The following is a 27,789-nucleotide window of genomic DNA, read 5'->3' on the forward strand; positions in this document are numbered from 1 at the left end:
ACAGAGACTAACCCAAACCATCTGGATTCAGAATTCTCACCATGTTCCTCCCCTCCCTACTCAGGATGATTAGGGGCTGGGCATACACAGAATAAACCAATACCCCCTCTCAATTAGGCCACTCGATGGTTCAGTGGGGAGAGCACTAGATTTGCCCAGTCAGAAAGGACCAAGTTCAAAGTCTGCCTCAAACACCCATTAGCTACATGACCCTGGCCAGGAGACTCCCCCTGTCTTAGCTGGTTCCTCTATTGGCCCCTACCCCCCAGTGTTGTGTGCATCAGATAAGATTATGTAATATTCTACAAACCTCAACATCCTGTTAGTCTTATGATCAGAGAAGACGATATGTACATTTGTAAGGATATAAAGATAAATACAAATTGATGGGGACAGAGAAGAAACCCTGGTTTCATCTTGCCCTCGTCCGCCTTTCAGCATTTGTACATTGTCCTAACTCCAGCCCCCCGCCCCCACCCCCATCTCTTCCGTATGTATCTTGTATGCATACAGTTGCTTATGTGCTGTATGCTCCATTAGACTGTAAACTCCTTGAAGGCAGGGACTGTTTTTGCTTTTCATTGTATTCTCAGGGCTTAGCCCAGTGCTTGGTATGCAGTAAGCATTTAATAAATGCTTGTTAACTGACTGACTGAAGTGTGGGTTGGAGTAGCTAGCAATTGAGGCTCCTTCTAACTCTGAGATGTCAGGGTTCTGTGATCTTTGAACCTCGGGCTTGTTCCCGAGAGCCCTGACATGGAGGACAGTTGCCCTAGAAAGGGTCATTAGCATCTGGGGCCCCGGTGCTCTGGCCCTGGGCCTGTCAGCCTGGAAGGGAGAGGAGCTGGCAAGGGACTGAGTGAGAGGCTTGCGGCTGTTGCTTCTGCCAAGTCTGCCCAGCCCCACACACTGTGCCCATTCAAAGGAAAAGAATCACCCATTCACACCCAGTGGGGGAACTGCTGGCAATGCCACTTCTCTATCAGAGAGGGAATGGTGCTCTCTGCTGGTGAGAGGTGGGAGTGGCTGCGTCTCCCTGGGACACACACCTGGTGCTCATCCTTCCTGATTCTGAGCCACAAGGTCAGCAGGTCCTAGATGCAGAACTGGAGAATACCTCAGGTGACCTTAGACACCTAGTCCAACCCTATCATTTTAGAGATAAGGACCCCAAAGCCCACAGTCAGTGTGTCAGGATTTGAACTCAGGTCCTTGGACTGGACCACCTCTCCAAGGCTCCAGGTGAATGGAGGAGCAAATCTCCCCTTGGACAATGATGCAGAAATCCCCAATATAATTTCCTTTTAGAAATTATTATGTTACTGTGAACAGAATGGTACCATAAATTTCATTCAAAAATTTCATAACATCCATAAGATCTCGAAAGAGCTTTTAAGTAGTTTTGGTAATTAATATGAAAGAATTTTTTGGGGCGAGGCAAAGAATATTAAATTCTGACCTTGCCAGGAGCTAAAAACTAGAGGAGAGAAGTAACTTTCTTGTTACTTAGTGGCAAGGCTGTTTGTCACTGCCTGCTTTGGGTGTTGCAGCATGGATATATAATCTACCCACTTCCCCACTCCCTACCCCCACCCCAACTGCAGAGCAGAGAGCTCTGGGCCGGGAGTCCTTGCCTGCAAGGAGATTCATTGATCACCCTCCCTTTGGGAAGAAGGATGCAGGGGAGAGCCCACCTCCCACCATTACTGGGCTGTCCCACACTGACATTTTGGGCCCCAGGAAGGGGAAAGGAAAGAAGTGACAAGCATTTATTAGGCCCCTTCCCCGACAAGTAGCATCTCATTTGGGAGCAATCCCCCTACGGTCGGACTAGCCCAGAGGGGATTTGTGGCCTGGGGCCTATGGGGCCCAGGTGTCCCTTCCACCCCAGCAACATCCCCCAGGTCATCTGTCCCCAGCCCCTAGAAGCACCAAAGAAACCTGGCCACCCAGCCTGGCTTGGTGCAATCGTGCCTGAAACAGCTCTTTGTTGGACTCAGCTCTGACTTTACCTGTCTTTTTCTCCTGTTCCTCTTAACCAAGACTTTTTTCTTGCTACCTCCCAGGGGCACCACATCACAGAATTGGACTGGGATCCAGCTCCCTTCCTCTGTGGCCTCGACAGCCTAGATTCACATGAGAGCTGAAGCAGCCCCTCTGCTCCCGCCTCAGATGCCCCTTGGCATCAGTACAATCCTGACCCTGCTCCCCTCTGCCCCATTCTCCCACCTCCACTATTCCCTTCCCAGCCCTCCCAGGAGCTGGGTCCTTCCAACCTTGGGAAGGGAGCTGCCTGCCCCTTTCAGATGGCACATGGTGTGCTGTTACCTTCTGCCCATGTTTAATTCATGGCAAGGTTGGGGCGAGCTTCCTGGGAAAGAGAACTCCCTTGGGGTCTTGCCCAGCCCTTCCAATCTCCCACCGTAACTGGCCCTCCTAATCCCCAATATTCTTCTCTTTGACCTGGAGGGGGTTAAGGGGTACCCCTTGGCAGGAGCGGGTGAATGGGCTCAGATGCTATAGCAAGCACCCCTAGCCCTGCGATCCATTCATTAATCCTCTGCCTTGGAATGTCTTCCAGCCAATCAGCAGGGGCCTCTGGGACTCCCCAGCATTCTAATAATGCTCCAATGATTAGCAGGGGCCGGGTCAGTGCACACTGGGCTGGGTGGCCAGGCGGGGAGGACAGAGGGGTTTCTGCAGGCTCTCTCTGTCTCAATTTTGCCTCTCTCCTTTCAAGAAGCCAGCAACTGTTGGACAGAGTGATTACTCAACAGTCTCTCCCTTTTGTCCCTCCCTGCCCAGCCCAGACTGTCTAAAGTTTTGAATAGACTTTAGTGCTTGGGAACCTGCTCTGGGAAAAGGGACAAGAAAACAGAGACAGGCATAGCTCAGAGCCCCAGTGACGCTCTCGCTGCCCAGCCCTGTACCAATACATCCAGTGCCCAAGTGAGAGCTGCCTCACATGCAGGGACCATGGGGGTTGCGCCAGAGGCTCCTGACCTTGCTCCTGAGTTTTCTTCACTTTACCTGGGCAGAAATCCAAACGCCCCAGCTGCAGAAGGAGGTTCCTCTATATCAAGGTAATAGGGGTTGGGGAGAAGGGAGGTATGGGATCTTTGGAAGTCTGGCTTGTGGAGGAAGAGGGTGGGAGATGTTGCAAGCCCCACAGGATGGGATGCAGGGACCAGAGAGAGCCCTTCTCTCTCCCAGGGCACAGGTCTGATCCCCTAGGGACCACTTCGTGGGATTTCCCTGAAGCAGAGCCCTGAATGGAGGTTAGAGGCCAGAGGGTCTGGGAAGGATCAGGACAGGATGGTGGCCCACCACCTTTTCTCTTGGCTGTGCTCTGAGTGCCCACCAGATGCTTCCTCCTGTGACCTCTGAAGCCCAGAGGTACTTGGACCCATTTCAAGGCTGGGCTCAATTCAGTTTAGCTTTCTGACCTAAAATGAACAACCAGAAGACCAGGGCAGACCCTGGGGCTCAAGGGGAGACAAGTGCGAGAAGTGTGGCTCCACTGAGGGCTGAGGACTAAGCTTCCAAGGGTCCCCCTCCCTCTTGTTCTGGGCAGGCTGTTTCCACACTCCCTGCCCCACTCCCGCAGCCTCCACCTTCAGGTGGAAGGAGATGGTCCAAGAAGAGGAAAACCTTCAAGAATATGGGTTGGGGTAGTGGGGGTAGAAACATTTCAATCCATGGGATCGTAGATTTAGAGGCAAGAAGGCACTTTTGAGACCAGCTGCCCTGTGCCCTCTCCCATTTTTCAGAGGAAGCAGAAGCTTAAAGGTTAAATGACTTGCCCGAAGTCACAGAGGTGAAAAAGCCAGGATTTGAACATACTTTAAAATCCAGTTTTTTTTTCCCCACTGAAAGCTGCTGGGGAAGTCGGCCAGATCTATGCAAATCAGATCCCACTCTATGGAAATTTCTGGGGAGTTGGGTTGGGGGATTTCATGTGTTCAGACATGGGGTCTCTTAATCTGGAAGCATTCCTACCATCTCCCACGGCCTGCAGCCTGGATTCCTCATCTTCCCTGCTTCCTAGATTGTTTCTATGGGGCCTCCCCGGTCCATGTGTGGGCTGGGAGGAGGGGCAGGGAGTGGTACTAAGAATCCGTGTATCCTTGGGGTTCCAGGAGGAGCCACTTGTCATCTCTTTCTTCCTGCCTATGGGTCCTCATGTGGACAGTCTTTTGGGCTTTCCTGTATTCCTTCCTGGCATTCCTCAGGTCCTTGGGGACGATGTACCCTATTTCTTCTGACCCATTCCCCTCTGCTATCCCCTGAGTGCTCCCCCAGAAAGAAATGCCCTCGCAGCCTCAGCCTCTGGCCCCCCTCTCTGTCTCTGTCCCTTTGTGTCCTGCTTCCAATGAGAGGTTGATCTTCCCCACCCCTTCCTCCTCCCTGTCTCCCCCTTCCCCATCACCATGGAGATCTGCCTGCCTCCTGTTGCAATCTGGGAGACAAGTGTCGAGGCCCTGCTGCTCCAGGAGACCCGCTGGGTTCCGGGCTTTGAATCAGCCTCCCTGCTTCCTTGACTGACTCTGGCCTTTCTGTCTGTCTGTCTGTCTCCCTTTGCTCCACCACTGCCCATCCCAGCCCTGAGCTTGAAGGAAAGTTTCTTGCTTCTTGCCCTACACAACAGACTTCGGAGCAAGGTCCACCCCCCGGCTGCCAACATGCAGAGAATGGTGAGTAGTCAGAATAATTAATAATGATGATGACGATGACGATAGCTAGCATTTACATAGCTATGTCCTGGATCAGTGTAAATTTCTGACTCACCTTGAAGTGAGAGCATGCATTCAAATTCACACTATTTAAAGTTATAATTATATAAAATATGGCTATTGGTTCCAGCTCAACACAGTGACATACGCAGTGAAAATTCAAACAATGCAATGACTTGACCTCCGGTTATTTGCACTAATCAGGACTTGGATGTTTTTTCATATCATAATCATGAATGCATAACTTTTTTCCTGCCTCCCTACTGCACTAGCGAAAGGCTTCACCGTCCCACCCCACTCTCCCTAGCCTCCAGAATTGACCTGAAAGGGCTGGAAAAAGGCAGTGAGGATGACCCAAGGTGTTGTAAAATAGAAGCCCAGCATGAGGAAAGGCTAAAGGAATTGAGAATGTTTGTTTACTGGTAGAGAGAAAGCTGAATTCCATCCAATTCAGTAAAGATTTAACCAAACACCTACTGTGTAGAGGTCAGTCAAAAGCTGGCTAAGTCATGGAGGAGAAGCAAAATGTAGCTAAAACATAGTCTCTGCCCTCAGGGAACCTACAGTCTAGAAAGGATAGTCTGTAATCTGTCAACAAGCATTTATTTAGGCATCGTGGGAGGTTCTGAATTTACTAGGAAAAAGCAAAAAAAGGTCCTCGTCTTCAAGGATCTTACGTTCTAACATGAACGGGGACAATGTTTGCATGTAGAAATGAATGTGTATATTATACAGATATGTAATATATACACATATATACATATGTACATGTATATGCATGTGTGTGCACACACATACACTATGTAAACAAAATGAATGCAGGGTTGTTTGGGGAGGGAGTGCATCAACTGCTGGGTGGATCAGGAAGCCAAGCATGGTATCTTAACTGACTCATCTGTCCCCCGGGCCATTAGGGGCTCTCTGCACACAGTAGATACTGAATGTTTACTGAATGAATAATAAATGTAAAATATCGTGTAAGTGCTTTGGAGGAACTCAAACAAAGGCTATGTGAGAAAGAGTGAGGGTGGCTATGGGATCTATCAATGCCCTCTCCCTGTTCCTCAGTTGAACTTAAGGTGTTAGCAGTCTTTAATTCCACTGAGGCTGGGCTGGCATTGAAGCAGGCAGCTTTCCCACAAAGGAGGTCTGTTGAACTTGTTACTGAGGGGAGCACACAGATCTTCTCTCCTTGGGGAGGGTTGGGGTGAGCCTATCTGTCTGCTTGTCTGCCCCAGTCCTGCCTAGAGTCAGGGGGAATGGACTGGGGTCTCACCCCCACCTCCTGTGAACTGGGGCAGTGAGTGGCCTGGTGATCCTGGCCAAGATATGCAGGTGATGAGGCCATATATTCTCCTGGAGAGATCCAGGATCCCTATACTCTGGGGAGGTGATGGAGATCATGCTCAGCTTTGCTAGAGGCCAGGCCTAGGGCCCCAGAATTGTTTCTCCCTCTTCCCACTCCCTGGTGGCTGAGCTCTCCGTGCTTAGCTCCAGACCTCATGCTTCATCGACCCTGTCAGAATTAGTTCCAGCTAGGGGAGTGTGTGTGTGTGTGTGTGTGTGTGTGTGTGTGTGTGTGGTGGGAAGAGTGGGAGAGGGGGCATCTGAAACTCTCAGGAGGACTGGATCCTTCCTGCCCCTGTAGCAAATAAAAATAGCTAGCATTTATATAACTAGCTTTTTAAGGTTGGCAAAGCACTGTATATGTATTATCTCATCTGATCCTCATAACACCCCTTCCCAGATACAACCTCCTATCTGGAGCCAGATGAAGGCTTGGACAAACTGCTGAGCTAGGGATGGGTATGGAGGTGTGAGAGAGAGAGTAGGGTCTAAATCTCCACATGGGAACCACATATATATATATATATATATATATATATATATATATATATATATATACACACACACACACACATATATATATACACACATACACACACACACACACACACACACACACACACACACACATATATATATATATATATATATATATATATATATATATATATATATATATATATATATATCTATATATATGTCCAGGGAGGAAGCTGTGGCAAGGTCTTTGGGTGGGACTGACTTCTTGAGGTTCTCTTCCTGAACAAATCATCCTGGGGATCTCTCATATGATCCTAGAAGCCCACACCCAGCTTATTTGTCTATCTTGACCGTCACTTGGCTCCAGAGATGGGGTGTCAGTAAATGATGAAAGTAAGGATGGTCCAGTGGGCGGGGGACCTAACTTAGGGAACTATGGAGGAATCTAGTTGCTGTAAACAGCCCAGGGAGGGCTTGGTCAAGGGGACCAGGGATAGTTGGATCTATCTCATACATCAGCCAGGAGCTTCTGAAGTGGGAGCACCCCCACAGCTTCCTGTCTCCATAGTTTGCTCTCTTCTTGGAAGATTTCCTAAGAGTGTCTGTGTCTACCTGGGCTTCCAGGCTGAGGATTTTTCCTCCTACAAGGGCTGGGAGGGAAGAAACTGTATCGCCTCCTGTTTTCCCTTGTACTGGGAGGAGGGGAGGCATTCAACTACAATTTCAGATGAGGGAGACTCTAGGCAAGGGTACCTGAAGCCCACCCTGGCTTGATCTATGGGGGAGATGCCCAGAAAATGTGTCACCTCCAGGCTCTAGTCCCAAAGAGACCTCCCATCTGACTCAGGGTGAGTAAAGGCAGGGGCATGGCCCCAGGGTTCTTGCTCCTGGGCCCTGGTACAATGGTTAACTAGGCCCTGGGTATGGGGAGCTCCCAAAGGGTGGGAGGGGTTCTCCCTAGCTGCTTCCCTAGGGAGTGAGCATTCAAAGTCACCATCCAGCTGGCTAGTTCAGCCCCCAGCTGTGGAGGCTGGGAGACAGGCCATAAATGCCTTCCCAGCTCAGCGATGACCTTGAATGCCTGGAGGTGAAGTTCCCAGGAGGTGGGGGTGGGAGAATCCTGTCTCCTTAGTTCCCAGGTCTTCACTCCCTCTCATGTTGCTAAGCTCACTTGAGACTCCTTGGTGTATATAGTCCCAGAATCAGGGTCACCACCAAGGTCAAAGAACCTGGAGCTGTCCATGGTAGAACATGTCCACTACTGTGGACCACCAGAAACACCTATTAACCTTCATGTGCACACACTCAAAGCACCCTCCCCCCGCCCCCAGTGCCATTAGTATTCGAACCCCCCACATAACCTACGTCCTCCTGCAAACTCCTGTAAATACTCACAAGCCCTACCACCTATATATATGCATATACACAAATACATTCCTCCTTACCTCCATAAACCGTCTCCACATACACATTCTGCCCACTCACAAACCCATACACATACTTACTTCATTTTATTTTATTTCCAGTTCCAAATTATCTCCCTCCTTTCTCCTCTCCCCCACCCATGGAAAAAGCAAGAAAAGCAAAAGCCTTTGCAAACATGTATAGTCACGCAAAATAAATTCCTGTACTAGCCATGTCAAGAAAAAGAAGAAGAAGAAGAAAAGAAAAAAAGATAGAAAAATATATTTCAATCTGCACTCTGAGCCTATCAGTTCTCTATCTGGAGGTGGATAATGTGTTTCATCATGAGTCCTTTGAAATTGGGGTTGGTTGTTATGTTGATCAAAGATACCAAGTCTTTCAGAATTGATGACCATAAATTGTTCTTCTGGTTCTGCTTAATTCATTTTGTGTCAGTTCATACGGGTCCCCCCAGGTTTTTTCTGAAACTATCCATTCATCATTTCTTATAGCATAATACTATTCCATTGCATTCCTATACCATAACTTGTTCAACCATTCCCTGACTGATGGACATCTCCTCAGTTTCCAATTCTTTGCCACCACAAAAAAGAGCTGCCATAAATATTTCTGTGCATATGGATTCTTTCCCTCTATCTTTGATCTCTTTGGGGGTACAGACTTAGTAGTGGAATTGCTGGGTCAAAGAATATGCAGAGTTTAATAGCTTTTGGGGACTAGTTCTAAATTATTTTCCAGAATGCTTGGACTAGTTCATAGCTCCATAATCCATGCATTAGTGTCCTTGTTTTCTCATAGCCAATCCAGCATTTATCATTTTTCTTTTTTTGTTATCTTAGTCAATCTGATGGGTAATATGGTGGTGCCTCAGAGTTGTTCTAATTTGCATTTTTCTAATTATTAGTAATTTAGAGTATTTTTTCATATGGCAATTGAGATTTTGGATTTCTTGCTTTGAAAACTGCCTATTTATATCCTTTGACCATTTGTCAATTAAAGAATGGCTTTTCTTCTTTTAAATTTGAATCAGTTCCCTCTATATCTTAGAAATTTATCAGAGAACTTACTACAAAGATTTTTACCCCCAAAATTTCCTTATTTTCTTTTAATTTTAGCTACTTTGATTTTGATCTCTTCTGGGGCTAAATTTTTAATTTTATGCAATCAAAATTATACTTTTTGTTTTTTGTGGACCTCTATTTGGTCACAAATTCTTCTTCTATCCATAGATCTGCCAGGTAATTTCTTCAACTCTGCACTCCAACTCTCCAATTTGCTTATGATGTTATCTTTTTTTTTACTAAATCATATAGCCATTTTGAGCTGTGAGATGTTGGTCTATACCTTACCTCTGTCCGACTACTTTCCAATTTTCCCCATAGTTTTTGTTAAATAGCTAGGATCTTTGGGTTTATCAAGTAGTAGGTACTTGTGCTCACTTGCTTCTGCCTATTGAAAACCTAATCTGCTCTGCTGATCAGTCTCTGTATTTCTTACCCAGTGCCAAATGGCTTTGATGATTACAGCTTTGTAGTATAGTTTGAGATCTGATACTGCTAGGTCACCTACCTTACCATTTTAAAAATTGATTCCTTTGATATTCTTGACCTTTTGTTCTTCTAGATGAGTTTTATTATTTTTTTCTAGCTCTATAAAATAATTCTTTAAGGGAAGTTTGATTGGCATGGTACTGAATAAGTAAATTTATTTAGGTAATGTAATTTGTATTATGTTGGCCCATGCACAGTGAATATTTCTCCAGTTATTTAGATCCATCTTTATCTGTCTTGGCAAGTAGACTCCCAAGTACTTTATACTGTCTGTAGTTATTTTAAATGGCATTCCTCTTTCTAATTCTTCCTACTAGATATTGTTGGTAATACACAGAAATATGGATGATTTGTGGGTTTATTTTATATCTTGCAACTTTGTTGAAGTTGGTAAGTGTTTTGATTAGTTTTTTTAGTTGACTCTCTAGGGTTCTCTAAGTAAACCATCTTACCATCTGCCAAAAAACACATACTTCATAAAAAATTATTTTGAACTGAAGCAGTGCCAAATAAAAGGAACATTTCCATAGTCATAGTAGAACAGAAAAATGAGGGTTGCACATGGATTTGTGACTATTATATACAGCTGGCTTTTCTTTTCAAGTGTAGGACAGGCTCTGGGGTTATTATCCCAAACCTTCATTTATACTGGCAGGTGGGGTCCCCAGAGGGAAGTTGCTCCTTCTCCCCTCTAGGTGTCTCTGATTTAGAGAGGATGGTTTTCTAATGCTTTTGCTCACAAGCTCTCAACAGTATGCTTCCCCCATTGAATATCCTTTGATATAAACTGGCCAACCAGATGCTACTAGCTTTTAGAACTGTGTATTTACTAAAGTGCTATAGTAAGTAAGAGCAGTTAGTATAAAAATCCACCCCCCAAAAGTCTGGGACCTATTCTTCAGCAAGTGTATACAGGGTCCAAGGGAAAGTGGGTTCAAACTTATAGCACACATAGCAAACAGGTTAACTCTTCTTTTCTTCATGGAGCCTTCTTAATGTTCCCCCTTAGCCAGGCATGATGCTAAATGCTGGAATGAGTCTTCGCTCTGAGGGTCAGAACAAAACTTCATTGATGGTAATGTAGATATTATTCATATAGGTTCTGTCACAATCATTTTAGAATCACAGTAAGAAAAAAGGAAGAGCCCCTAGAGGTCATTCAGTACTTAGGTGGAAACAGTTCTGTTTCTCATTCTGCAAAGTCCAGAGAGCCCTGGTCACTTTCCGGGTGAGGCAGCTACCAAGAACATCAGAACTTCTCTGTGTGGTGAATATGTAGCTGAACAGGGGTTAGCTCTGGGGGAGCTGACAGAGACAGTTCTAGGACACACAGCATGAAAGTCACCCTCAAATGAACTTTTAAAGACAAATTCAGTTGTGTGTTTTGGGTGGGGAGGAAACTGCCTTCTGGTTCCTATTTTAACTGGTGATCCTTGCTAATTAGTTAGTAAGCCGAGTTGTTGACGAAGTCCACATTTCGTCACTCCTCTCATAATCTGGGGATTGATGTAAATACAAAAGGCATCTATAAACATTCATTTAAAAATTATTTCATTTTAATGAAATTTAACTTCATTTAAAAAAGAAATAAATAAAATGGATTTCTGTGCCCTGAGCCGAAGACCTGTTTGCTCCACCTTAGCTGTGGCCCTCTTTGGAGGTCTCAGCCTTTCTGGGTATTTATTTTCCATTTACTCCCTAGGGAATATGAATCCTTTCTCCTCATCTATCTTAAGGAGGCAGTGTTGTGTGTGTGTGTGTGTGTGTGTGTGTGTGTGTGTGTGTGTGTTAGATGGAGTTGGGGAGGGTGTAAGGTCAATGAAGAACAACTGCTATCATTTTATGTGCAAGAAGGAGCATATGCCTGGGAGAGGAGAAAAAAGTCTATCTCCGGGACTAGTGGATACTTACAAAGCAGGAAACCAAATTAATTAAATTTAATTATTTTAATTAATTCAATTGAATTAATTAAAGCTAGTTTAAAAGGTTCAGGGGTTTTGTGATATATGGTAACTCAATTCTGGAACTGGATCGAAGGTACATGGTCTATGGGGAATGTAACATAGATGTGAATTTGTGATCTTTTCTAGTAGAACAATGATCCTACTGAGACCTTGAACTCTGTGCAGCCTGAATAGGTTGACAGGGAGAGTCTGGGTGCTAGACCCATGTGTCTCTCCTCTCCTTGCACTCCCCCTCACCACTAGAACTCCAAGGGGCCTGCTGTCTGAGTCCTCTGTCTCTGCCTCTTTTGCAGGATTGGAGTGATCAGCTGGCCAGGCTGGCCCAGGAGCAGGCAGCCCAGTGTTCAGCCCAGGCTTTGCTCCCTGCCCGGGTCCAGGCCCTGCAGGTAGGCTGGAATGTGCAGCTCCTGCCGGCTGGGGCTGCCTCCTTCACCGATGTGATCACTTCGTGGTTTCGAGAGGGGCAACGGTACACCTACTCGGCTGCTCAGTGTGCCAGCAACTTGACCTGTGCTCACTACACTCAGGTAGGTGCCCACTTGGGACCCAATGGCCTGTTTTCCCAGGGATTCAATTCAAACACCAACTCAAGGTCACAGGGTAAATAGACCCAGAGCTGGAAAAGACCTCAGAGGCCATCTAATCCAGGTCCCTTATTTTACTGAAGGGGAAATCGAGGCTCAGACAAATGAAGTGACTAGCCCAGAGTCACACAGATAAAATTTGAATCCAGGTCCCCTGAATTCAGAATCTTTGCTCTTTCCACTTCATTGCCTCTCATTGGTGGGTGGACTTTTTAATCTATAATGAATACTTCTTATAGTAAGAGGCAGGGCAGCTGGGTGGTACAGTGAATAGAGTGTTGGGCCAGGAGTCAGGAGGATCTGAGTTCAAATCTGGGCCTCAGACACTTCCTTGCTGTATGACCCTGGGCAAGCCACTTAACTCTGTTTGCCTCAGTTTCCTCATCTGTAAAATGAACTGGAGAAGGAAATGGCAAACCACTCCAGGATCTCTGCCAAGAAAACCCCAAATGGAATTACAAAGAGTCCAACATGACTGAAGAACATATAAAATGTAATAGTAAGAGGCAGCATAGCATAGTGGCTAGAAAGCCTCCTCTAGAGTTTGGAAGACCTGAGTTTAAGTCTGTCTTCAGACATATTCTGAGTAATTGACTTTGGGGCAAGTTAACCTCTCATAGCCCTAATCATCTTTCTAAGACTATAGCACTAATTAACTTATTTTTAACATTCATTTAAAAAAAATTGAGTTCCAAATTCTCTCCCTCCTTCCTGCCCCCACCCCAGCCTGTGAGAAAGCAAGTGATAGTTTATCAGTTATACAGACAGTCTTAGAGTAGCTGCTGATCAACACTGGTATAGGGAGTTGCCTTATCTGGAGTTTCCTACACCAAAAATATCACTAGTCCAGACAGATGATGATGATGGTGATGATGATGATGATGATGGTGATGGTGGTGGTGATGGTGGTGATGATGATGGTGGTGGTGGTGGTGATGATGGTGGTGGTGGTGATGATGATGGTGGTGATGATGGTGATGGTGGTGATGGTGGTGGTGATGGTGGTGATGATGATGGTGGTGGTGGTGGTGATGATGGTGGTGATGATGGTGGTGATGGTGGTGGTGATGATGATGATGGTGGTGATGGTGATGATGATGGTGGTGATGATGGTGATGGTGGTGATGGTGGTGGTGGTGGTGATGATGATGATGATGATGATAGCTAAGAGCACAGGGTGCTGGACTTGGATTCAAGAAGACCTGAGTTAAAAAAAATTAAAAAAAGAAGACCTGAGTTCAAATCCTGCCTCTAACACTTACTAGCTATGCGACCCTGAGCAAATCACTTAATTTCTCTGGGCTTCAGTTTCTTCGTCTGTAAAATGGGGATAATATCAGCTTCGATTTCCCAGTGCTGTGAGAGTCAAACGACATAGTAGATGTAAGGTGCTTTGCAAACCTTCAAGTGCTAGATAAATACTAGCCATTATTTATAAGTAATAATAACTTATAATAAATAATATATGTATCTTACGTGTCTGTATAATTTATAATATATAATATTATTTAAGATTAAATTAAGAACACAACTTCATTCAGCTCAATTAACATTTAGTAAGCATCTACTCTCCTGACTACCTTTTTTTTTTGGAGGCAATAGGGGTTAAGTGACTTGCCCAGAGTCACACAGCTAGTTAAGTGTCTGAGGCTGGATTTGAACTCAGATCCTCCTGACTCCAGGGCCAGTGCTCTACCCACTACACCCCCTAGCATACCATCTTACTTTCATGACTTTGAGCAAGTCACTTTAACTCTATGGGCCTCAGTTTCCTCATCTATAAAATGGAAAAGCTGGACTAGAACATCTCTGCTCTAAATTCATGCTGTGCAGAGCACCCTGGTCTTCCTAGCCTCTCATGCTCCCTGCCTGCCTGGGTCACCCCACGCCACCTTTTCTACCCATTGCTGTCCCTCTCTTCTTTCAAATTTCAACTCCAGACTCATTTAGTTCCCTCAGGAAGTTTTCCCTGACAAGCTCTACCCAAATCTGTGTGTTGGGGATGAGGAGGGGAGGGATATGGAAGTTGAGATGTGCTCTTCTTTCTGGTTGCCTTTGTGTGGTTCCAGCTTGAAAGACCCTCAGCATATCTTCTCTGGGGGGCAGATTGGGACACGCCCAGGAGGGGCAGAGAATGGGGATGGGGAGTGGACCAAGTCCAGTGACTCTAAGCCTGTGGACCCTCTCTTTCTCCGGCAGCTTGTGTGGGCCACCTCAAGCCAGCTGGGCTGTGCGAAACACCTGTGCACTGTGGGCCTCATGGAGATGGAAGCATTTGCTTGTGCCTATTCTCCTGGGTAAGGTCTCCCCATATCTGGGCCTGGCGGTGGTGTTGTTCATCCCCCGTCCATTCTTCTGGGACTGTCTGTCCTTGTGGGCATCAGACAAAAGGGACTTGTACCTTTTGCAATTTTCCAGTTGTTGGTGGGGAGGAGGGGAAGAGTCAGCCCACAATGAATGTTCTCTACTTGTCCCCCGCCCTCCCATCCAGGTCACCAGATCCTTCATAGCATCATAGATCTAGACATAGAAGGGCCCACAGGGACTAGCTAGTCGACTGTCATATCCCCTTGGGCATTAGTCTGCTGAAGCCCATGGACCCCTTCGCAGAATCCTGTTTTTAAATGATAAAATAAAATACAAAAGATTACAAGGGAACCAATTTTATTGGAATGTAGTTATAATATTTCAAAAAACAAATTCACAGACCCCCCAGAAATGTATCCATAGGACCTCAGGTTAAGGATCCTTGATTCTAATCCAACTTTCTCATTTTAGTTGAGGAAATTAGGCCCCAGACATAGTTAATGACTTGACCACAGTCACACACGGTACATGGTACATGGTAGAAGGGTCAGAGAATGAGAATATATGGCTTTGAATCCAGAGCTCTTTCAATGCCCCTGAGCCGCTGTGCTCTCTCATGTAGGGGCAACTGGGAGATGAATGGGAAGACCATCGTCCCATACAAAAAAGGGGCCTGGTGTTCGCTCTGCACTGCTGGTGTTTCAGGCTGTTTCAAAGCCTGGGATCATGGTGGCGGGCTCTGTGGTGAGTCTTCCCCCAGCTCTTTCTGCCCCTCTTCTTACTCCCCCCTGATGACCCAGAGGAAGCTAAATCTTCCGGATGGAAGTGATGTGCCCATTCAGATGAGTAGCCAGTGATTTCTACCCTTGTCTTTCCTCTGTTGATATCACCTAGGATGCCATCAGTCCCCAGAAATGTCACCCTGACAATATTGGCATCTTTGGAGTTGGCCTAGTCTGGTGGGGTTATATGCTGTGCCTAAGCCCCACCCATTCATTCCCTGTGCCCTCTCTGATCAGAGGTACCCAGAAACCCGTGTCGGATGAGTTGCCGGAACAATGGACATCTCAATGTCAGCACCTGTCACTGTGACTGCCCCTCAGGTTACACTGGCAGGTACTGCCAAGGTGAGGAGGGTCCTTGATGTCTGTGGGTAGTACATGGTCTAGACTGAACAAAGATGGCGGGGCACAGAGAGCCTAGGACTCAGTGTACAGGGGGCATCCATGGGTAATGGAACTATGTGGTATGGGAGCCAACTCAACTCAACAGTATGTAACTGGCAGATGTGGGACACAAAACAAAATGGAAAATGGTTCCTGTCCTTGAGGAGCTTCCATACTACTGGCAGGATGCAACATTCACCCAAATAGGAGGGACAGAGACAGAGAGACAGACAGAGAGAGACGGAGAGACAAAGATAGAAAGACAGACACAGAGAGACACACAGACAGAGACAAAGACAGCAAGAGGGACGGGGACAGAGATACACAGACATAGAGAGACAAGAAGATAGAGAGACAGGGAGAGAAGGAAGGGCAGAAGGAGGGAGGGATGGAGGGACAGACAAAGAGAGAGAGAGGAAGAAAAAGAGACAGAGATAGATGTACAGAGAGGAACAGAGAGAGAAGAAGAGAGGAGAGAGAGAAGGAGAGAGAGAAAGAGGAGGGATACAGAGAGAGAAGGGTGGAGGAAAGGAGGGACAGACAGAGAGAGGGAGAGAGGGAGGGAGGGAGAGAGAGGAAAAGAGAGAGGGAGGGAGGGAGAAAGAGACAGAGAGGGAGGGAGGAAGGAGGGGGAGGAAGAAGAGAGAGAGAGAGAGAGAGAGAGAGAGAGAGAGAGAGAGAGAGCGCACCAGAGAGTAGTCTTAAAGGAAGCTAAGGATTCTTAGAGACCAAGATTATCCAAGTCTCTCTAAGGAAATAGAGTTGTAACTAGATTTTCTTTTCACTTGGGGCAAACACAGAGGGCTTCTTGTTGTCGGTGGTAGTAGTGGTATTTCTTTTTGGAGATGGCATAGCCACAGAGGAAAGTCTGACTACGTGTGAATACTAGGAGACAGAGGGTCTGGAGAGATAGCTGGACCCAGGGGAAGGAGAGCCCAGGGACCAGACCCCGGGGTTGGTTGCTGTGCTGTCTAAAACATCCCAATAAGGCACAGAGACAGTGGTCACTGTGGGGAGGATGCAGATGTTCCTGGGGAGGGAACCCAAGGGACGAAGTGACTCCTCCAGATGTTGATGCTTGGGGCAAAGCTTCACTTGCTCTGGGAGGAAGGGTGTTCTAGGCATATTCTAGGGAAGAACTTGTTCAAAACCATGGAGTTAGGAGACGGAATGCAAAGTTTGGGGAAAATATGTTGGCCAGTTTGACTGGACCATAGAATGCATAAAAGGGGATAATGTGAAATGAGTATAGAAAAATACACTGAATCTTGATTGTGAAAGACTTAAAGGCAAAGCTAAAGGATTTATATTTTATCCTAACGGTAATAGGGAGCTACTGAAATTCTTGAAGAGGAGAGTCCCATGATCAGATCTTGTCCTTTAGGGTTATTTTGACAGCTATGTGGACAAGAGAGATGGGAAGTAGGAAGTCTAATTAGAAGACTTTTGCAATAGTTTAGGCAAGAGCCAAAAAAGGGAATAGGCTGGAGAGATTTTATGGAAGTAGAATTAATAAGACTTGGCAAAGGGAGAGGGAAGCATCAAGAATGGGCGACTGGAAAGATGGTGGTGTCCTTGGAAGAAAGAAGCAAGCTTGGAGACAGAACAGGTTTCGGTCAAAGATAATGAGTTCTGTTTGGGGCATGATGAGTTGGAGATGTCAATGGTATATTGAGATGGAGATGTCTTGCAGGCACTTGACTGTGCGGAGCTGGCATTCAATAAATGTTTACCAAATGCCTACTATGTGCCAGGCAGGCAGCTAGGTGGTACAGTGGATAGACTTCCAGGCCTATAGTCAGGAAGACTCATCTTTGTGAATTCAAATCTGACCTCTGGCATTTGCTAACTGTGTGACCCTGGGCAAGTCACTTAACTTTGCTTGCCTCAGTTTCCTCAACTGCAAAATGAGCTGGAGAAGGAAATGGCAGACCACTCCAGTATCTTTGCCAAGAAAACCCCAAATGGGGTCAAGAAGAGTCAGACAGGACTGAAAAATGTGAGGCACTGTGCTTCTAGGAAGGCACTAGAATTAGTGTTCGAGAGAGAAGAAATTAGGGTTGGATATATAGATTGTATGGCTGTGATAATTTAATAATTGTATGGGCACTGGACCTTAAGTTAGGAGTTCAAATTCTGCTTCAGACACTTATTTGTGGTGTGACCTTTGGCAACATCTGTCTGCCTCAGTTTCCTCCTGTGTAAAATGGGGATAATAATACCTCCCAGGGTTGTTGTGAGGATCAAATAGATATTTGTAAAGGATTTTGCTAACCTTGAAGTGAGAGCTAATATGATTATTATAAGAGGTTCTAGGACAAAACACAGAAAGCCCCCCACCCCGTGATCAGAGGGTGGGATATAAATAATGATCCAGCAAAGAACAAGAAGGTGTGGCCAGACAGGTAGGAGAAGGACCAAGAGAGAGAAATGTCATGGAAGCCAAGGGAGGAGAGGATGTTCAGAAGGAAATGGTTGTTATATATATCTTCGAATGCTGACAGAAGTCCAAAAGGATGACAGCTGAGAAAAGACCATTGGCTTTATCAATTAAGAGACAATTGGTCACTTTGCAGAAGAGCAGTTTCAGTCTAGGGGTGTAGTGGGCTTCCAGATTGAAAAAGGTTGAAAATTGAGTACGAGGTGAGGAAGGGGGCGGGGTGGGGGAGGAATGCACTAAGCTGTAACTGGTAATTTCAGCACCTGGGACAACTACCGCCCTGGGCAAGGAATACCAACGGGGGCAAGCAGCAGGAAATGAGCCCTCAAATTCACTTTGCCATTCATGATGTGAAAGAATTCAGTTGAGTTGGAGGGAAGAATTAATTACTCAGGTGACTCAGAGTTGGAAGGCACCCCTTAAGGTCATGGGATTCCCTACTTTCTTCTCACCAAAGTGGCTTCCCTCCCACACAACCTATGGGAGGGGAGATAGAATTGGGATCCATACTCACCCGAAAATTGGATGCTGTCCTCTGTACCCTTCACTAGCCTTGTCCAATGTTTGAGGGGTCCTACTCCCCCATCTCCTTCTAGCCTGCCTGAGGAGGATGCAGCTGTTGAATTTTTCACTCTTCTCAATTTTCCACCCTGGGCTGGATAGGGCTTTGGGAAGTAATGAGGGTGGACTTTTTAGGGAGATCAGGGTGGGGTTAATACTGACACAAACAAAACGATGTTCTATGGGTGTTTGAGCTTTGGAGGCAGGGGTCAGGGATGGGGGTGCAGACTGGCCTGGGTCAGGGCCAGCTTGTCCATGCTTTGGGTACTTTACAGTGCGGTGCAGTGTCCAGTGTCAACATGGCCGGTTCCGGGAAGAAGAGTGCTCCTGTCTCTGCGATGTTGGCTATGGTGGAGCTGAGTGTGCAAGTGAGTGTGGCTTTCCAAATCCTTCTCTCTAAAGCCAGATCAAGCCTGGGTCTCTGGATCCTCTCTCAGAAATCAAGGAAAGCAGGACTTGCCTGCTGAAACTTTTCCAGGACTCTCTATGTACGTAGCTTCCTGATCATGGGGGAAAGCTTCCCTTTCCAGCCTCATTAATGCCTTTTCCCCCTTCTCACACTCAGTGGTTCAGCCAAACTGTCCCTCTGGCTGTTCCTTATATGTAGCACTTAATTTTCTGTCTCCCAGCCTTTCCGCTGGCTGTACCCTGTGCCTGGAATGCACTCTCTCTTCACTTCTCAGAGAATCCTTCTCACTTCAATTACCACCTTCTACATGAAGCTTTCCCTGATTCCTCCCAATTGCCTCCCAGACAACCTCATGTCTATTTTGTATTTATTATTCTTTGTGTATTGATACATGGACATGTGGTCTCCCTTGAAATAGAATGGAAACTCCTTGAGAGCAGGGACTGTTCCACTTTTGTCTCTTTGGCCCTAGAGCCTGCCGCAGTGCCTGGCATATAGTAAGTGCTTACTAAATGCTTGTCAGTGGACTGACATAGCCCTCAGAGCAGCCCAGGTGCTCCCTGTCCTGACCTCACATCAAGGCATATGTGCACACAAGGGCCCACACTCTTTTTTCTCAGTCAAGGTCCAGTTCCCCTTCCATGCCTGTGACCTTTGGATAGATGGCAGCTGCTTCATGATCTCCCCTGAGGCAGACACATACTATGGGTCCAAGAATAAATGTCAGGTAAAGCTTGTTCTGGTGGGCCCTCTAGGGTGGGGGTAAGGTCCTGGGCTTTTCTGGGGCCTGAAGGAAAGGAAAGGTGGGTTTGCAGCCCCTAGCAAAATGCCTCTTACAGAGTGGATACTTAATAAATATTTTCTGAATGTGAATCTGAATCCTCTGGGGAGAAGCTAAAGCCTCTAAACTGCTGATGTCATGGAATTAAGCCCCAAGAGAATGAACAACAAGCCCTTTGGTGTGATGGCAGGGTCTTCTCCAGTGCCAGACCTTATTCAGGTGCTTCTATCTATTTAGAATGGAGTTGGCCTATTTCCTCAGGCTAGGGTGTGGCTCATGGAGGCCAGTGTGATACAGGGGGAAGAAGGCTGGATTTGGAGTCAGAGTCCTGGCTCTGTCAATTAATACCATTGGGACCCTGGGCAAGGCACTTAACCCGTTTGCCTCAGTTTCTTTAACTGTAAAGTGGGGATAATAGCACTTACCTTGAAGGGTTATCGTGAGGACCAAATGAGATTTGGTACGTAAAGTGCTTAGCACAGTGCCTGGCACATAGTAGGTCTTATAGAAATGCTTATTCCTCCCCTTATTCTCTTGATTACCGGTCCCAGAGGGCCAACATCAAGGAAGCTACTTTAGCCAATCAGCTTTTAGGAGATTTGAGGAGATGCAGCCTCTGATCTTAAAGAATTCAACAGTCCCATAGAAGAGACAAGCTGTCTAACTCAATTTAATTCAACCAATATAAATTACTACCTGCCAAGCACTGTGCCAAGTGCTGGGGATACAAAGATGAATCAGTCCTTGCCCTGGAGAAGCTGACATTTTCCCTGCCAATGTCTGTGTAACCGATTCTGTCGGTGCTCGGATTGCAGGATTATGTTGAGTAATTGGGGGATGTATTGATCAGTTGACAAACAGGCCCTTTAAAGGTGGAGAGAGAGAAGACAACCGTCAGGACAGTGTGTGTATTCTGCTGGGACCTGCACCTGTGTTAGGAAGACTCAGGGGAGAAAGACCTCTCCTCACACTCTAATTGTCTAAAATCCAGCTTCAGGGCAAATGGAAAGGCCTGGAAGTCCTAAGGGTGCAGCAGTGGGGAGGATGCGATGCCCAGGGGTCATTAATTAACTCAAGTAGGCCAGACCACCGCTCTGGGGGACGATAGGGTTGGGAGGTAGGACACATGGTTAAAGCCTGGAGGACCTTAGGAGGCAATGACAGGAGACACGCTAAACCCTGGTGGTCCTTCATCTCACTGGAAGGAATAGAATTGTTGACTCCCATCCCATCCAAGGAGTGATGAGTCAAGCAGCCTAGATGCAGGACAGGGGGTGGAGCCCCTGGTGGTGATGCTTCATGGCATCCCCATGAGCAGACATTGGATTTAGATACATGGTTGGCCCTTACTGACTGCCTGGTCCCAGGGGCTCTGGGAGGGGGGAGGTAACTTCTTAACAATAACAAACTACAATAATAATATCCAGCATTTATATGGAGCTTTAAGTTTTGCAAAGTGCTCTACAAATATTCCATTTGATCCTCCCCAAAATCATGGGAGGGAGGTTCTCTCATTATCTTTGCTTTATAGATGAGGAAGCTGAGGCAGGCAGAGGTTAACTGACTTGCCTAGGGTGGCTTAGCTAGCAAGTGTCTGTTCTCAAAGAGGGACAGGACATCAAGGAGGCGATGCTGTGACTTGTAAGTGAATTGGATTTCAGTGAGTGAGAGCTGTGCAAAGTCACCAGCCTCACTTGTCTCCTCCAGAGCCATCTGGGTCTGGTGGCCAGATATAGATCAGGATGACTGGAGATGGCCCCCAGCAAGTGTCTGAGACAAGATTTGAATTCAAGTCTTCTTGACTCCAGGTCTAGCACCACATATTTGGGGAAATCCACTGAAATTTTTTTGATCTTTTTGAGGGTGGATAATGGATGGGGTCTCTTGGGGTCTTTCTAAGGAGAAGCCCAGAGACACCTTGGGTTCCCTGGGTAAGATGATACCAGTGACAGGGTTAGTAACTTGTAGGAGAAGGGTGGAATGCTGGCTCAGATTGAGAATCAAAAAGTCCAGGACATCCTTGCCTTCTACCTGGGACGCCTGGAAACCACCAACGAGGTGACAGATGCTGACTTTGAGACCAGGAACTTCTGGATTGGTGAGCATGGTGGCTGGAAATGACGGGGTAGGAATTGGGCCTTGGAGACTCCCCCAAATCACTCCTGCCCACTTAGGGTTCTGTAATTACACTTAGGGATGCTGGAATAGGGGTGAGTGGATCCTACAATTCTAGCCATGTGGAGATGAGATGGGGATTAAGAGCAAGAGATGAGGGAAGGGTTAGAACAAGGAGATTAGGAATCTGGCCAGCTGTTGGGTCAATAACCTTCACTGGGAAGGGCTGAGAGGAGAAGAAGAAATGTCTTCCAGCCGAGATCAGGCAGGTTGACAAAGGGTACAAAGAGGGGGAGAGGGAAGGAGGGGAGCCAGTGAGTGTGAGTGGGAGAGGTTCAGGGGCTTCAGCAGTGGCCAAGAGCCCTTCAAAGAAGACATGTAAAGAGAATAGTGAAGGAAAAGGGGACATGGGGCCCATAGACTCAAGACAATAGAGCAGTCCCTCCTAATCCCTTCCTTCAGTATTGATTTAGGGTGGAGGTAGAGGCAAAAATAGGGACCCCAAGAGTGACATGTGGTACAACTGACCTGATGGTGTTGTGCTTATTCTAGGACTGACCTACAAGACCTCCAAGGACTCTTTCCGTTGGGCCACGGGAGAGCGTTACTCCTTCACCAGCTTTGCCTTTGGCCAGCCAGACAACCAGGGGTAAGAAAGTATGGGGTAGGGGCCGGGGTGTGCTGGTAAATGTTTAACAATCAGCTTTCCAGGGGAAGAAAAGTATGTGTGTGTTTGTGTGTGTGTATATATAAAACACTATCCTACAATCAGCTCTCAATTCCTTGTTTTGTTCATTGTTTGGACTTAAAAAAGTGATGGAGAAAATGCCAATAATGTTGTGTGTGTATGTGTGTGTGTATTTATGATATTATACATAGTTATATATGATATATAATATATAAATTTTTAAGTTTCATATGTTAACTTATTATTAACTTAAGTTATTAACTTAAAAGTGTGTCAGGGATAGATCTCTCTCACATTAATAGATGATAGATAATATACATTAGACATACACATGTATGCATTATGATATACATTATATCTATATCCACAGACACACACACACACATACATGTGATATATAATATATAAACTTTTAAGTTTAATCTGCATCATTAACATTTCCTCCACGACTTCCTCAAGTCCAGACAATCAACAAACCATGAATCAAGAGTGAATGTGTAGGGCAGTTTCAAAGGCCCATCCTGCTAATGGATTAGCTTCTGTAAGGAGGGGTGTCCCAGGGCCAGGGGCTATTCCAAGTTAGGCGGTGGTCAAAATCTCTACGCTGTCTACTGTCCGGTCTTTGTCCCGCCTACCCTCACACCATTGGGTAATTGGCCGATATTGCCACTAAGATGCATGTATGATACAGTCCCTGCCCTGAGAGATTTCTCCATTTAACTAGAAAACAAAACCAGAAAACCAGGATACAATTAGAAAACAAGACAAAATAATATTTCATTCAATTTGATTCAACAAATGTTAACTATGTACAAGACACCGTGCTAGGTTGCAAGCAAAAATGAAAGTCTATGCCCTCAAGGACTTTACATTCTCCTGGGGATACACCTCATATATGGAGCAGTAAAATTTGAGGAGGATGAGAATACCAGCACCTTGGGGAATTAGGAAAGGCTTCACAGAGATTCCAAGACTTCAGGGAAGATACGGATTTTGACCGGTAGAGATGAGGGGGAGTGCACTCTGGGCACAGGAAGCTCTGTGTACATTTAGAGACAGAACATGAAAGGTTGGGTCTGGAGAAGTAGTGGTCCCGTGGTCAGAATGTGGAGCTGGTTCATAGATGATATTTACAATGTGCCTGCTTCGTGGATAGGCCCATACTAGGGACCATCTGTCTCCAAACTTGCTGTGGTCTCCACATCATCTGGGGGCCTGAGAGTTGGGGAGAGGAAGGAGGCAGAACAGGGGTTTCAAGAGCCCCATCCCCAGCCCTGCTTCCTCTCTAAGTTTACCTTCCCATGTTCCTTTTCCCCATTAGAATACTGAGCTCCTTGAGGGCAGAGACTGTGTTTTTGCCTTTCTTTGAATCTCCATTGCTTAGCATAGTGCTTGACGCCAGGTAATACCTTCATCGATGTCCAGACCATCCATTCCCTTGGGCACAGGGTCTTGGTTCTAATGGCTAGCTAGTATTTCTACTGGGCAGTATGCAGAACCCTTTACATGGGTTATCTCACTTGGTTCCTCTGTCCCTTTCTCTCATCCTGTCACCACTTTCCCCACAAGGCAGGAGGAGACCTTGTCAGCATGGCTAAACATTGGAGGAGGTGATGGTGGAATAGGGGTGCTTTGTTGCCTGAAATTTTTTTTTTGGAAATTCTTTTTACAAAATGGATGAGAATTTTTCCAGAGCCCTCCCTGAATCCTCTGAAAACAGCTTTGAATGTTCTCAGGCCTGGGGTGGTGTGGTAGGAGGCTAGAGACAGGCTTGCTGCGGGCTGGCAACTTTCAGTAACTAGCAGGGTTCTTCCCTCCCTGCTCCTGCACTGGCTAGCCCTATGGATCTTAGCAGAGGCAGCATCTTCTGCATTGCAGACCACTTAGTCCCCTATAGATCCATAATCTGAGAATTGGAAGGTTTCCCAAATCTCCACCCAGATCACTCCCCATGGGACGATTCTCAGTTCCCTGTCTGGGACCCTACAGGTTTGGGAACTGTGTGGAGCTGCAGGCATCTGCTGCATTCAATTGGAATGACCAGCGCTGCAAAACCCGAAACCGCTATATCTGCCAGTTTGGTGAGTGGCCCCTTGACCCCCAAGCTGTCCTAGGTCTCCCTCCTCCATTGGCTGATCCTAGAATTCCTCCCTGGACCTTCCTCCTTCCTTCCCTCTGATTCTCACTGTGAAGGCTCTTCTGGGTAGACAGCTAGGCCCCCTTGGTTCTTCTTAGTTCTCTAGGTCTAGCAGGGTTATCAGAGATTATAGGGAGGTGGGAGAATCCCTAGGTCAGTTCAGGCATAGAAATGATCTTCTCTGTGCCCTGGGCTGACAGTCTGAAATGATTCTGTTATGAGAGCATGAAGCATCCGTAGCAGGTAAAAGTCGCAGTCTAGGGGCAACATTGGGTCCCTTGGCTAGAACACACCCCTCCTTACAGGGGGGGCCTCCATTTCCTCTTTCCTATGTCTCCTGATGGACGTGACTTTCCCACTGTGAACCTCACTAAATGCACCCTGCCTTTTAGCCTGGTCTGTTTGAAATGGGCTCCCCAAGTGAGTTCCAAGTGGATCCTTGACACTTGGCTCTGGTATCTTGCACAGCCCAGGAGCACATTTCCCAGTGGGACGTGAAGCCCTGAGGTGGGAGCTCCCGTCATTTCTGCCAGCCTCCAGCCCATCCCTCCTTCCCTTGCCCCAAGCCCTTGGCACCCATCTGGAAGAAGATGATTCAGGCAGCTCAGAAGATGATTCTGGAACAAGGATACCCCGCCCCCGACATCTGCCGTGCTCATTTGGCATCTTTGTATCTCCTTGAAAGAGAAATGGGGCCCAGGGAATGAGGCAGAAGACTCACTGACCACCAGGGAAGGGGTGTGTGTGAGAGGAGGGCTGAGTGAAGCTGGTATAGGGCAGGTGGAAATAACCATTAGAGGCTCCTAGTCACTAACCACCCCACCCTCCCTCTCCCCTCTTGAACACAGGGTAAGAGGGGTTTCTGGGCCAGGTCTTTCTCTTAATGTTTTCTGTTGTGGTATCCTACCTTTTGCTTCTACTGGTTTATAGGGAGAGCCAAGAAATATGTGCCAGGCGCAGCCCTGGCCATCCCGGAAGGATCTGCCGCACACCATAAACACTGCTCTTTAGATCATTCAATGCTCTTGACAGGAAGCATGGGCAGAGAGACCACTCCCCAACCCCCTCTGTTTGTGTGATAGTAAGTCTAGGTACTAGGACCTGGCTAGTCATGGTATTGGGCAAGGAATATAGCAAAGCAGCATCCGTGGGCACTTAGAATGTACTTTGTGAAGTAATAAACTAATTTATGCCTAAACTGATGGTGTTTTCTTTGCTCTTGGGGCTCGCTTGTCTCTGGGCCTGAAGAACTGAATCATTTACAGGCTTTGGAATGGGGCCACTTACTTCTCTTCCACACCCACACAACTGAAGGAGTCACTGGGGGTTAAGAGAGAAACATAGAGACAGGTCAGGATGAGAGATGGGAGGGGGGAGTCTTAGCCTGATGACAAGAGCAGCCACATCTGAGAGCTACATCTAGCTCTGGAGCAGCGGAGTGTGTGTGTGTGTCTGTGTGTGTCTGTGTGTGTCTGTGTGTGTGTGTGTGTCTGTATGTGTGTGTTTGTGTCTGTGTGTGTGTGTCTGTGTGTGTGTGTGTCTGTTTGTGTGTGTGTGTGTGTGTGTGTGTGTGTGTGTGTGTATGAGAGAGAGTGTGTGTGTGTGTGATGGTCCCCTTTGGCAGTCATCATGGGGACGCCTCAGGACCCTTCCTCTCAATGATGCATTGCAATTCACAATATAAAATACACAGGAGTACAAAGGAAACCAATTATATTGAGATGATTTTTTTTCCATCCAGGCTCGTAGACACCCTGAAGTCTATTGACAGACGCAGGCTAAAAACCTTTGCTCTTGAGCCAGGAGAGACCTTAGAGATCAGCTGTTTCCACTTGAAGAATCTCGGGGCTGAGCAGTTAAAGGACTCCTTTAACAAAGCACTTTGAATCTAGGTCCTGTCATGCAATAGAAAGAGTACTTGGTTTGTAGTCTGTGACTTTGAGTTCTAATTCTGACTCTGCCACTCACTACCTAACTGACTTTAGGTGAATCAATCAAGTAAGCATTTGTTTAAACAAAAAACAAACAAACTGTGAGCCAAGCAAGGCACTAGGTGCTGGAAATACAAAGACAAAGATGAAAAAGGTGACAAGCGTCCTCATGAAAGGGAGACAACATGTAATCATAGTCACAAAATAAATACAAGGCAATTGGTGGGGGAGAGGCCCCAGGCCAGGCTCCACGGAGCAGGTGGTATGAACTGAGCTTTGAGGGATGCTAGAGAGCCTCAGAGGTGAAAGGAGGAGGGAGGCATTCCAGGCATGGGGGACTGCCTGTGCCAAGGCATGATGGAATAGTGTGTGAGGAACAAGAACAAGCATTTATTAAGTGCCCACTGTATACCTAGATGCTAGGGATACAAAGAAAGGCAAAAAACATGGTCTTGGCCATCAAGGAACTCCCGATCAAACAATATATCTAATGACAAACAATACATCAATCAAACCAATGACTAATAACTATATACGAGCAAGACATGGAGATTGAGCTGGAGATCACCCAAGAGGGAGGGCCCTAGCACTGAAGAAAAGGCTCCTTGAGGGAGGTGGGATTTTGGTTAAAGCTTAAAGGAGGCCAGGGAACCTAGGAACTGGAGATGAGGACGGGCAGCAGTGCAGGAGTGGGGGACAGCCAGAGACAGCGCCTGCAGCTGAATGATGGGGTAGCTCATTTGAAGAACGAGGTCATTGGATCATAGGGTATATGGATGGGGAGGAAGGTAAGGAGGGCTTGCAAAGCCAGACAACAAAGAACAGCAGGAAAGCCTTTGTTTGAAGTGTGAAAAGCAGATTAATAAGAGCAGAAAGGTAGAGAGCCAAATCCTCAAGGTCTCTAAATGCTAGATAAAGGGGTTTGCATTTGAGTTTTAGAAGCAGTGGGGAGCCACCCGGGTTTATTGAGAGGGCCAGCAACACAGTCAGCCCTGTACTTTAGGGAAATCATCTTGGCAGCTTTGTGGAGGGATCGATGGGGGATGGGAGAGATGAGGCAGGGAAACCAGTTAGGAGGCTGTGCCAATAGTAGAGGCAAGAGGGCCTCAACTAGCGTGATGTGAGTGGAAAAGAAATGGATTTGAGAGATGCTATGGAGGTAGAATCGATA

General features: G+C 46.6%; 1 protein-coding gene across 2 annotated transcripts; it reads left to right on the top strand.

Annotated features, from left to right (window-relative positions):
• The first annotated feature begins 2,965 nt into the window (after positions 1-2,965).
• Positions 2,966-25,828, top strand: CLEC18B (C-type lectin domain family 18 member B). 2 transcript variants are annotated; one of them, XM_036751435.1, is made up of 12 exons: positions 2,966-3,083; positions 4,603-4,694; positions 11,793-12,026; positions 14,283-14,380; positions 15,013-15,134; positions 15,410-15,517; positions 18,833-18,925; positions 19,587-19,693; positions 21,716-21,845; positions 22,415-22,511; positions 24,540-24,631; positions 25,156-25,828. In XM_036751435.1, exons 1-12 carry the CDS (start codon positions 2,966-2,968, stop codon positions 25,191-25,193), a joined length of 1,329 nt encoding a protein of 442 aa, XP_036607330.1. In that variant the 3' UTR covers positions 25,194-25,828. The 2 variants fall into 2 exon arrangements, with proteins under 2 accessions (XP_036607330.1, XP_036607331.1); XM_036751436.1 differs by lacking the exon at positions 11,793-12,026.
• The last annotated feature ends 1,961 nt before the right edge of the window (positions 25,829-27,789 follow it).

Source organism: Trichosurus vulpecula, chromosome 3 (genome assembly GCF_011100635.1).
Source record: "Trichosurus vulpecula isolate mTriVul1 chromosome 3, mTriVul1.pri, whole genome shotgun sequence".
Lineage (NCBI taxonomy): Eukaryota > Metazoa > Chordata > Mammalia > Diprotodontia > Phalangeridae > Trichosurus > Trichosurus vulpecula.

Coding starts and splice junctions, on each gene's coding strand:
- CLEC18B (XM_036751435.1), top strand. CDS start 2,966: ATGCAGGGACCATGGGGGTTGCGCCAGAGGCTCCTGACCTTGCTCCTG. Junction 14,381..15,012: donor GCTTGTGCCTATTCTCCTGG/GTAAGGTCTCCC, acceptor TCTCTCATGTAG/GGGCAACTGGGAGATGAATG. Junction 21,846..22,414: donor GACCAGGAACTTCTGGATTG/GTGAGCATGGTG, acceptor TGCTTATTCTAG/GACTGACCTACAAGACCTCC.